The 12,713-nt window shown below is 36.5% G+C and overlaps 1 protein-coding gene across 1 annotated transcript; it reads right to left on the bottom strand.

Moving 5' to 3' along the window:
- Window positions 1-2,384: 2,384 nt before the first annotated feature.
- Window positions 2,385-3,307, bottom strand: LOC118016285 (olfactory receptor 5AS1-like). The gene is given in 2 exon segments (XM_035013725.1): window positions 2,385-3,247; window positions 3,250-3,307. Coding segments are annotated over 2 exon segments (921 nt in total).
- Between the last annotated feature and the right edge of the window lie 9,406 nt (window positions 3,308-12,713).

Below are 12,713 nucleotides of genomic sequence, written 5' to 3'. Positions count from 1 at the left end.
TATATATATATATATATATATATATATATATATATATATATATAATGGAATATTACTCAGCCATAAAAAAGAATGAAATCTTACCATTTTCAACAACATGGATGGAGTTAGAGAGTATTACACTAAGTGAAATATGTCAGTCAGAGAAAGACAAATACCGTATGATTTCACTCACATGTGGAATTTAAAAAACAAAACAAATAAACAAAGAGAAAAAAAAGAGAGAAAGAAGCAAATCAAGAAATTACTCTGAACTATAGAGAACAAACTGATGGTTACCAGATGGGAGGTTGGGGGGGTGGTTAAATAGGGGATGTGGATTAAGAAGAGCACTTGCTCTGATGAACACCGGGTGTTCTATGGATGTGTACATCACTATATTGTACACCTCAAATGAATATTACAGTGTATGTTAACTAACTGGAATTTAAACAAGAACTTAAAAAAAAATAAAAACAATGACAGCAGCAACAACAAAACCAAATACATTGTAGTTTATTTATTTTAAAACTAACTTATTTTAGAAAATGAAAACAAGTCTCAGATTTAATAGGCCCTATTAAAGAACCTGATAATTTTTTTATGCAACCTTATATCCATAACACAATGGATGGTTGATGATAAGGAATCAGCTCATTTCACAATACTCCCATCAATGTTTTTTTAAAAGGAAATTTCACTAAAATTAAAAGAAAAATTCAAACTAGCCTATAAGTTTCAGAAACTGGTAAAAAAAATAACAAATTAATGGCATTGTACTGTGTACTCGGGCAGTCTTCATAGTAGGACAGGTGTTTTAACATGCTGAAAGTCATTAATTTGAATATTGAGTTCTGCATTTTTGTTTTTTGGGTTTGGTGGTTTTTTGTTTTTTTTTTTTTTTGGTTTTGTTTTGTTTTGCTTTGCTTTTTTGCTTTCCGGCGGTATCTCAGACATTTGAAATGCTTCACAGGTACTTTTGAAATGCCTAATTTCTTCTGGGAATCAAACCTTTATTGTTTCTTAAAATAAAATAGTAATATAATAGTAGAAAAATAATGAACAAGGGTATACCATTACATTATAATTGGCAGTAAGAGCTTTACATGTATTCTAGGAGATTGATAACATATTTGATCATCTAATTCTCAAATCATACATATGCTAGTAGCTTTACATATATTAGTTCATTTACATATATTAGTTACATATATTAGTTTGAGGATTAAATAATCCTCAAAGCAAACCATGGTAATGGGAAATATCTTATTCTTGTCTTATCTCCATTTATAGGGTTACATCCAGTAAAAACTAATCCAGTCATTCATATTTTCATGCTTACTAGAAAATGCACAATATTATATATTCACAGGTACAAAATTTATTCCTTTAACTTTGTCAAGATAAAACAAAGGAAATGGAGACTGAAGGATCAAAATCAACTACAGAAAATGTCTGATAATTTAATCATCAAAAAGTGATCCCAGAGCCAGGAGTATTTATACTTCAGTTGGTTTGCATTGTCAATTTGCAGAATAAAATAATTAAAGCCATTGTTCACCTCTTCTTGAAGATAGGGACTCAAAGATTAATTCAGTAACATATGGTCAAATAATTAGTAATGAATACAGTTTATAATCTTGATGACCTTCACAAACTTGTTTGGTTTTCTCATGTACCCACTATGAATGGAACAGTAGAAGATCTCTTACACTAATCAATCTAGCCCAAAGAAAATCAGTGTGCTATAACTTCACTCTGTCCTAATATTAAAGAGACCATTGTTATGTGACTTCTATCTGATTTTCCAAGAACCAGTGAAACCACCATTGCTTATCATAAGTGATATTAAATGTCCCTGATGATAAATGTTCTGCAAGTGCAGAATCTAGACTCAGTTTCCCAAACAAAGAAAGCTACATTTAGTCACTCATCTTTCCATCCATTTATTCTACCTATTCATCCATTAAACACACATGTAATGAGAATATGCCATATGTCCAATACTATATAGGAGTTGGAACAATAAACCAAGACACATATTCCCTGCTGACAAGGAGTTTCTAATATGGGTGGGTTGACAGATAATTCAACATATATCTTTAATCTAACATGATAAAGAACATAATGAATCAATGCACAAAGTGTTTTGTGAACACTAATTGGAAAGCAATTATTATTACTTATTTTATTTTAAGTATATTTCACAGAGTAGAATAATTTTGGAGAGCACATTTCTGAATGAGAGGACAAAAGTATTTTAAGGTATTGAGGATGAAAAGTTATATTTATTTCTGAAAAACTGTAATAAATTTCAAAGAGTTGACATACAAGGTGTTTATGGCATGATGATATTGGAAGGGTAAGCTATATCTGGAATATTCTTAAATGTTTTAAATTCTTATTCATTTAAAAGTCCGGCTTTCTAATAGCTTTTTGAGGGCGTTCTTTACATGCTTATTTCTGAAGCTGTAGATTATTGGGTTAAACATGGGAAAGACAACAGTATAAAATACGGCAACTACCTTGTCAGTGTCTAGGGAATAGCTGGTGGTGGGACGTAAGTCCATAAACAGGAGCGTTCCGTAAAATAACGTGACCGCTATGAAATGGGAAGTACAGGTGGAGAATGTTTTGCTCCTGCCCCCTGAGGACTTAATGCTCAAAACAGTGATGAGGATACAGAAGTAAGAGATAAATATGACCACAAAAGTGCTGGTCTGAATGAAGCCACACAAGGCAAAGAGCAAAAGCTCATCTGCACATGATGAAGCCAGGAGAGGTGGGATATCACAGAAAAAATGATTAACAATACTGGAGCCACAAAATGGCAGCCTGAATGTGAGGCACACATGTACCAACGAAGTCATACTTCCACTGAAGTAGGCCAACACAATGGAGCAGATACAGACTCTCCTAGACATAAGTGTAGAATAGAGCAATGGGTTACAGATGGCTGCATAACGATCATATGCCATTACCGCTAGAATAAGGCCCTCAGCATCAGCAAAACAACCAAAGAAAAACATTTGTATTGCACAGCCATAGGAAGAGATGCTTTTCCAGGATGCTAAGAAATTCACCAACATTTTAGGGGCAATGGCTGAAGAATAGCAGATGTCTAAGAAAGACAAGTTGCTGAGAAAATAATACATGGGGGTTTGAAGGCTTAAACTGATATTAACTAGGATTATTAAACTCATATTTCCCACCAGAGTTAGTGTATAGACTATGAGAAATACCAAGAATAGTGTGACTCGGAGAGGAGATAATCTGTGAATCCAACAAGGAGAAACTCAGTTGGCATGGTATAATTGCTCCCCAACATCTTGGTTTTCTTGTTTTTCTTGTCCAAAATAGATGGTATCAGAATATGTGAGTTGACTTGAGTGATGTATGAAGCAAGAATATCTTTATTCTCCCTTTTAAGGAAGCAAATAGAAGGATAATAAAATCACAGCTATGACATTTTCTGTGATCTATTTGGTTTGTTTTCTTTTTTTGTCATTTTCTTTAAAAGAGGTAATTAAAAATCTTCACTGATACCAGAAGATGTATTCTGAGTTGGTGTTCTGAGATGCAGTAACTCTCCAAAAGCTGTGCATATTAAGAAATGAGATTAGTTCCTTTCAAGCTGAAAGGAAAGGAATGTGGTTTGGTCGATAAGATCTAGCAGAATTATGAAAGTTGGCAAAATCCTTAAAGCAAAGCTTTGTTTTTCCATCTTAAAATCACGTTCTTCCATGTAAAGGAAAGTTGAAAAAAATTCTAGGAAAAAATTGCCCACAGATAAACTAGATAATTCTACAGAAGAATATCTGTGATCTTGGGAAGTAATTTAACATAAAAGTTAAGACAGAGAAGTTACTGTAAGAGATGACTAGGTTCAAATCTTAGCTTTGCTACTTACTGGTTGTGTGAGCTTGATAAAGTTATTTAACCACTCTGTGATGGCTAGAGGAATAAATGAGTAGATATTTGTAAAACATTTATGTTACTGGCATATAATAAACACTAATATGAGCATTTATTAAATAAAATGAATTAAAACAAATAAATCGACCTTTTCGTTTCTTTTTAATTGCTTACTAAATACTGAATTTTATTATGTATGTATGTATGTATGTATTTATTTTTAAGTGGGCTCCCCACTGGGCATGGAGCCCAACGCAGGGCTTGAACTCACCACCTTGAGATCAAGACCTGAGTTGAAATCAAGAGTTGGATGTTTGGCTGACTGAGCCACCAAGGCACCCCTCAATTTTATTTTTAATAAAATATTCAAGTGTCTCAAAATTCATCGTATCTTTGGCATCCTGGATATATGATTTGTGCTCTCTTGTAGAGAAAAGGCATTGTGTGTGTGTGTGTGTGTGTGTTCTATGCAAATATATTGTTTGGCAGTAGTAAATCTTTTACATATGTCCTATAATTATTGCTTTTGTCTCCCTGGACTTATGTCTCTATCTCACCTCTGAGGTAAGACAATGTCTGATGTGAGGTCCCTGAAACATAAAACGTCTTGAAGAACAACTATATCTCTGCACTTACTAGTGGACTTCTAAACTGGTTATATGAGAAAATATATGTTATATAACTAGAAGGAAATTAATCAAGGGAAAAAAATAGGATGAGTGCAAAGAAAAAATAAATTATAGCATGATGGAAGATATTCAGCAAGCAGTTAAAGATTAGTAATATTAGAGTAGCACTACAGTGAGCAATAAGGCAAATGAATAATGGAGATCTATTCTGTCCACCATGCTTGCTAACTCAAAATTACCCCTCCCCCAACAAAATGACCTGCAATCTTCTAGAATCACTGAGAAGAGAGGTCAGTCTTCTTTGGGAACCAGATCCTACAGAGGAAGATGTAAGGTGAGTGTCTGAAACTATGGTGAAGCAATCCAAACTCTTAAAATAAAGGAGAAAAAAGTGTTTACTTGGTTATGCAGTGCAAATGTCATTTGTAAGCTTTATATAACATTCACATTCTCACTTAAATCTGTCTTTTATTTTTTCTCTGAAGTTGTGGTTAAAAAATCAACTCAGTGATTAAAGTGGTTAAAGAATCTGCAATTAATTACTTGCTGTATAAACTTTAAATAAGGAGTTTGCACAGATTTCGTGGTTAAAGAATCAATTCAAAAATCATAAAAAAGGTTTCCTCTAAGTCATCTTTGTGAAATTTCTAACTAAAGAACTCACATTAAAGAATCAATTAAATAACAAAAGTGTACCAAATTTAGGAGATTTTATGCCATTGGTTCTCAGCGATTGTATCAGATGAGATCTAACGATTAACATCAGCTCGATTATAAGAGTAACAACAGTCTACACCGAGACCTCCAGATCATCACATTTGCCTGCTTATTGGGACTTGATTTGCAATCACTAGTACAGAAGAGTCTGCAACAAGGAAGATTAGCAAATTGTCCTGGAAGGCAAATGAGTCAGCATATTCCAGAGCTTCATGATTACGTAGGAAATCTTCATCTTTGTTTGGAGATTAGTAATAGAAATTCTAAAATCAGGGAAGTTTATCCAAATATGTTTTATTTTCTCGCTGGCAACACCAAAACAAATGGCACTGTGCAGGACTGCTTAAACACACAGGATTCAGAGGGAGGCAAAATTGATGTTAACCTCAGATGCGGCATCTAAGTTTCTGTAAGTCATTCAAGTTCAGTATCCCTAAATTTCTTGATTTTGTTTATTAGCATAATAATATTCCATAAGGTTGAAACCAGGATGAAACTGGATAATTTATAGCACCATTTGCAGAGCTTATTATATTATAGATACATAAAATGGAACCATTATTGTCTATAATTACTATTAAGGGCAGTACGATTGTTCAATAATTCAATATCTGACTTCAAAGTCATAAGTTCCCTGAATTGATGATTAGAGGAACGAACACAGAGTAGTCATACTATAGATGAACATATGTATGTGCTCATAGCAAGTGAGATTTGGCTTACTGATGAGGGTTATTTAAGCTTACTCAGTTAATTAGACCATTGGATTTCCCCAAATTCCAAAATAGGCACAGTTAGCTTTTGCCTCCTGGCAGTAAGGGGCTCAATGAATCAGGCAAGGCTTTTGGAAAATGCCAGGGGTAAGGTAAGGTCAGATTTATGCCTTCACCATCCTCCATCCACTCCCCCAGTCCACACATACACACAAACTAAGAAAACACCATAGAGAATCAGTGAACAAACCTTTTATCTAAGACAACATTATCTTTGTTACATTGTTGCATTCACAGCAGACAGTCACCTACCTTAGCACCATCCAGAATTTTGAATCAGAGAATTTATTTTGTACAAGAGGTTGACAACCCTTCTCTCCAAATTTTACAAAAGGGTCTTATATTGGATGACTATTTAACTTCTAGGCGGTGACAAGTGGGACATGACCCGAAGATAATCCCCACCCCCAGGAGGACTTTGGATACACAGCTACTTCCTTTCCAGTGGTGTGGCTTGAATGGTTTATTTTAAATGAAAAAGATGAAAAATGGTAACAGAATGGACTATAATGTAGCCAGTCGCAACAAAACACATGTGTCCATCACTGGGAGATGTTTGATTAAAAAAAGAACAACAACAAAGACATTTTAGCAATACCAAACAATAAAAAAAATGCCTTCTCCTATAAATGCTATGATTTCTATCAGATACTGAAAGGTGCTTTAAAGCACAATCTCAATGTTATCGAGAAGAATCCCAAGCACCCTTTTTGTTTGGTTTTCAGTTATCTGAGTACAAGGAAATATGCCTTAAAAGATAAGCTGCAGGAGTGAGAGTTTATGTCTCGGGCAACCTCGATCTGAATGTTAGTTTTTCCATGTAACAACTGTGAGACACTAAGCTGCTTATTTAACCTGATTTTTGTTAATTTTTAAACTGTGCATAATAATTGCCCATCTCATCAGATTCTTGTTGGGATTGGGATAATGCACGTAAAACCTTGCCTCTTGTGCAGAAGGTTGTATTCATTTAATAACTGTTAGCTTTCTTTAACAATTATAGCAGCATTTACAGCAGCATTTCTTAGTACTTAAAATTCAGTTTCTGGGTTTTAACTTGTGAACATTGGTATAGAGTCTGTACCTTAAGGTAGACAGAAAGGAGAATGGGTAAGTCTGAGATGCCAGACATTGCAAACAACTGGCTTTCTTCTTATATCTAGTGGGAAAATTAAAATCATTTTTGTTGCTACTAGAGGGTTTCTTATTTAATAGGCAAAAGATCAATGTATTTAGAAAAAAGAAAAAGGTCATCTTTTGTTAACCAAAACAGCAATGTGTGTGAAGAATTAAGAGCCAGAAAAATACAGCTTAAAAATTTCTGAGAGGGGCAGCTGGGTGGCTCAGTCGTTAAGCGTCTGCCTTCTGCTCAGGTCATGATCCCAGGGTCTTGGGATCGAGCCCCGCATCAGGCTCCCTGATCCGCAGGAAGCCTGCTTCTCCCTCTCCCACTCCCCTGCTTGTGTTCCCTCTCTCGCTGTCTCTCTCTCTGTCAAATAAATAAATAAAATCTTTAAAAAAATTTCTGGGAGAGAAGATGCCAGAATCATTGTTCTTTCTTTTTACTCCCTATTTCATTTAATAAACTTATGCATCTCATGAGAAAAAATAGAAAAATAGTTTAAAAAATAGTAATCTCTTAGTTGTATTTTTAAAAGATGCGATTATAAAGACAAACTCCTTTTCTATAAGGAGTGTATGTTTGTTATTAAACACAAAGGTGGGGTGCCTGGGTGGCTCAGTTGGTTAAACGTCTGCCTTCGGCTCAGGTTATGATCTCCTGGTCCTGGAATCCAGCCTGCATCAGGCTCCCTGCTCAGTGGGAGTCTGTCTCTCTCTCTCCCTCCCTCTGCCCCTTCCCACCACTCATTCTCTCTCTCTTTCTCTCTCTCATAAATAAATAAAATCTTAAAAAACAAACAAAAAAACCCCTTCACTCTAAAGAGTACTCTCCCCTCTTACAGTGATATGGGAACCAACAACAGTAAAACAGCTCTGCTCATTGAAAGCAGAAAATAGATTGGCACATGTTGAGATGAGCCCTGGGTGTTATATGCAACTACTGAATCATGGAACACTACATCAAAAACTAATGATGGACTGTATGGTGGCTAACTGAATATAATAATAAAATAAATAAATAAAAGAAAATGGATTGTCTAACTCCTTCAAGGTATAAGGACGGTGGAGGACGAGTTGAGAAACTTGGCAGAAACCAAAGGAAATAGACGATGAGGACAGCAGCATAGAACAGTCTGCTTTGTATCCGACAGCTGCCAGATCCTTCCATTGTCAGCTGCTGTGAATAATCCCTCATCTTGCTTTACATTCAAAAGACTCAAAAGTTAGGAATGGAATTTTCGATTAGCCAAGAGTAGTGCACATACATACTCAAGCTTTAGTTTCTAGGGAGCTAGAGATGAAATCTCTCTCTCCTTAGCCTGTTATGGGGCTGAAAAGGCATTGTGGCAACCCTGCCTTCCCATTCGGTGCAACCACTACGCTATCCCTTAGAGGAAGGGTTGCTTTCCTGCACACAAGCAGTTGAACCAGAGTAAGGAAGAATCATTTTCAGGAGTGTGTTATTAATTGTACACAACCCATACCAAAAAGCGCATCCACATATAACTTCCCTGAGCTTCCCCTTCACTACCAATTGTATTCCTTCATGCTCCTGATTGACCAAACTGAAATAGATTTCTTCTACAAGCAATGTAGATAAAAATGTTTATTTCTGGAAGCTCTACTTAATGGATAAATTATCCAATATTTTCCAATATTCTTCAGGAATTCCTTAGCCTGGAGTAATAATACTGTGGTAATGCATTCTTTGCAGTAATCACTACAGTATGTAGAGCCTGCCAGCAACCAGGCTGAGGTTTTTTTTTTTTATTTTTGTTTTGTTTTGTTTTTGTTTTAACTCTTCCATTAATTAGCCACAGAGAAGTCCCTTGGTGCCATGCTGTGCTGTGAAAGTAAATGAGGGTCTCCTGAAAGTTACTTGGACCCTTAGGATTTGTTCAAGCCCACCTTCACATATGCAAATTCCATGAAATAATAATGTTCTTCATGGAGCAATAAGAGATCTTATAACTCCATGTTCATAATAGTAAATTTAGGACTCAGGATAACCTGGTGCTCCATGGTCAGGTATTCTATTTCAACAAGAATCCAGTAGCAAGATAATGCTTATTTTTCAAACTGAGAAAAGTAAATTTGCTGAAGCAAAAAAAAAAAAAAAAATTCATCTTCTTAAAATCTCTAAAGGCTTCTGTTATTGCATATAACATTTTGATATGCCAGGGTCAATTTGGGGAATGTTATAGAAAAAAGACTGAGGTATAGAACTGTTTGCATTGCAGTCCAAAGAGCCCTTTCAGCTATGCATCCTTCACAAAGTTGTCAACCCTTAAGAGAATCCACTGACGGGGGTCAAAAGTGGGCTCACCCATATAGAAAATGTAGCCTCCAGAATTGAAAGCGGGTTATCAATATGTTGCATCTTTTATGTGGTAGGAAACCCAAGGTTTAGAAAAGTGTGCTTCCATTTAGGAAAGATGTGATCTTGTGATTTATAATAAGAAATACATATTTGGTTTTTGTCCCAGTTTCTGGCACAAGGCTTCCAAAACCCTTGGAATTTTCCTAAGTGTTGAGAGAGATAAAAATGTCTTCTGCCATGGTACTGATGAGGTGACTCTTGGAATGTCCCTATATCACCTAAGGTTGGGAAGGGGGAAGGGGAACACTGGAGGCTGAATCCATTGCCAATGGCCAGTGATTTAATCAGCCGTGCCTATGTAATAAATCTTCCATAAAAACTGAAAGGTATAGGATTTGGGAAGCTTCCAGATTGGTGGGCACTTAGAGATTCAGTGACAGTGGTGCCCTCTGAGAAGGCATGGAGGCTCCATATCATTTCCCCATACCTCACCCTATGCATCACTTTCATCTGGGTGTTCCTGAGTTATGTCCTTTTATAGTAAACTGGTTATTGAGTAAGTGAAATGTGTCTCTGAGCTCCGTGAGCCACTGTAGCAGTTCAATCAAACCCAAGGAAAGGGTCCTGGGAACCTCTGATTTATAGTCATTTCAGTCAAATGTGTAGGTGAAAACCTGGACTTGCGATGAGCATCTGAAGGGGGTGGGAAATTTATAGGATAGAGATCTTAAATTATAACCCAAGGAGGGGGTCACTGGAAGCTCCAGTCAATAGCCAATTCTGTCAGAAACATGGGTAACAACCCAGGGTTGTGACTGGCATTTGAGGGGACAGTCTTGTGGGACTGATTCCTTAACCTGTGGAATCTGATGCTATCTCTAGGTGGATAGTGTCATAATTGAGTTAAATTGTAGGATACCTTCCTATACCCTGTTGGTGTCCATAGTAGTGCTTGCTTGGTGGTATGGGGGAACCCCCCTCCACATGTTGATAATTGAGGGCAGAACTCAAAATGGAAGATGTACCAACATTCCCTAAATGTCTGGACCCACAGAAACAAGGCTTCTAGATTGCTGATATGTGCAGATGCCATATAATATTCTGGTCTTCAATATTGTGGATACTTGTATATTTTCATGGGATAGTGATAGGCAAACTAATTTTTATTTTTCAAGAACCTGGGATTTACACATTTAGAGACAAAATGTTTAAAAGTTCTTTGTTTCCCCTGTCAAGAAAAACAAAACAATTCAGGATGTTTGTTTTTCCTGTGTGGGGTAGGGAAGTAGAGAAAGCATTGTATTATTGGAAAGCTACATATAGGGTATCATGGACTGTGTTGTAGGAGTACCATAGTAGGAATAGTAGTTATAAATGGAAGTCATCATCTGATTACATTCATACAGAATAAATAACTAATATTTTAAAAATTCATTCATTTTCTATACTGGCAAAACTAAAAAGCCAAGTTACAATTCTGTAAGAATCACTGTCTCTGTTTTTCATGGAACTGAGCAATAATGGGCTAACTCAGTCAGTCTGGATTGCCCGAACTCTGCATATTCGTAGGTATTCAAAGACTGACCTTCCACTAGCCCTGAGAGATAATTTCTGAAACCTTGGAATATCCTACCTGATAAGAGCACCTTTGTATCCTGGGGTCCCACACCAGTTTAAGCTAATGATGTGATTTAAGATAAATGCCTGTTTTTATACACCTGGGGTTTCTAGGAACAACTTGGGCTTGGCTGGATCAGTTTGAATTCTGGGGTGAGCTGCTGAAGACTAAGTAACTGAGGACAGTTATGTGGACTCTCCAAACCTATGTACTGCCCTCCAATAAAACACTCTACACTGGCGCGCCTGGGTGGCTCAGTCAGTTAAGCATCTGACTCTTGATCTCAGCTCAAGTCTTGCTTTGAGTGTTGTGAGTTCAATACCCACATTGGGTTCCACGCTGGGTGCGGAGCCTACTTAAAAAACAAAAACAAATTCCTGTACACTAAGATTTGGTTGAGCTTTTTTGGTTGGCAAGAATTCCTAAGGGCAATTGGGCAGTGTGCTTCCATTTAGGAAGGATGTGATCTTGTGATTTATAATAAGAAATACATATTTGGTTTTTGTCCCAGTTTCTGGCACAAGGCTTCCAAAACCCTTGGGCAACACTGCCAGGAGAACCAAGTGCTCTGTGTGACCTCACCAGAAGAGGACAAGTGGAAGCCTTGCCTGGTTTCCCCTGGACACTGACCTATATATACACCTTTCTCCTTTGCCAGTTTTAATCTAACTCTGTAGCTGTAATGAACCATAACCATAATAGTGATTCTGAGTTTTGTGAGTCCTTCCAGGAAATCACCGAGCGTGCTGGCAGTCTTGGGCACCTCTGACATAAGTACTAAATTCAAAAATTTTCCTCAAGTGCTTTTTTTTCTTTTAAGATTTCAAACTTCTTTATTCGTTAGTATATAAAATATGAAATTTAACCTATTTCAAAAATATAAAATAGATATTAGAAACCCAAATTAAATGAAGATATATAAACTCACCTCCCAAGTTAAATAAAAATGAAGAATTTTGAGTGTTGTCCAAATTGGATATTCTTTGTGATCACCCCTATTATCCTGCTTCCTTGACAGTGACAACCATTTTTCTGTATTTTTTGTTCCTTAGCTTTTACTTTTAAGAATCAATTCATCCATGCTTTTACATATATTCTTCATAAATCTACGGTTTTTTTGCTTTTTAATATTACAAATGTGATGGCATCCAGTTTGTCCTTTATATTCCTTGCGCTTTTCTTCAGTGTTATGTTTCTAACCTTATCTTATGTTCCTACTCATTCCTGCACTCCTTAATTTTACAGTTTTGTAGTACTATTTTTCCTTAACATGTCATAATTGCCTGCTACTTTTTTTTTCTTTTTTTTTTTTTAAAGATTTTATTTATTTGACAGAGAAAGACACAGCGAGAGAGGGAACACAAACGGGGAGTGGGAGAGGGAGAAGCAGGCTCCCTGCCAAGCAGGGAGCCCGATGCGGGACTCGATCCCGGGACTCCAGGATCATGACCTGAGCCGAAGGCAGTCGCTTAACCAACTGAGCCACCCAGGCGCCCTACCTGCTACTTTCTATCATGACTAATGCTTCTATGAATGCTACTCTACAGATCACTTGGTGCACAAGTACAAGTCTGTCTGGGGACATCCCTGGATGTAGCATTGATTGGATACAGAGTATGCCTATGTTCAGCTTTAAAATA

The sequence above is a fragment of the Mirounga leonina genome, unplaced genomic scaffold, assembly GCF_011800145.1.
Source record: "Mirounga leonina isolate KUSES-001 unplaced genomic scaffold, KU_Mleo_1.0 Mir_166, whole genome shotgun sequence".
Lineage (NCBI taxonomy): Eukaryota > Metazoa > Chordata > Mammalia > Carnivora > Phocidae > Mirounga > Mirounga leonina.
The sequence above is the reverse complement of the archived record's forward strand: the minus strand, read 5'-3'. Positions and strand labels throughout refer to the sequence as shown.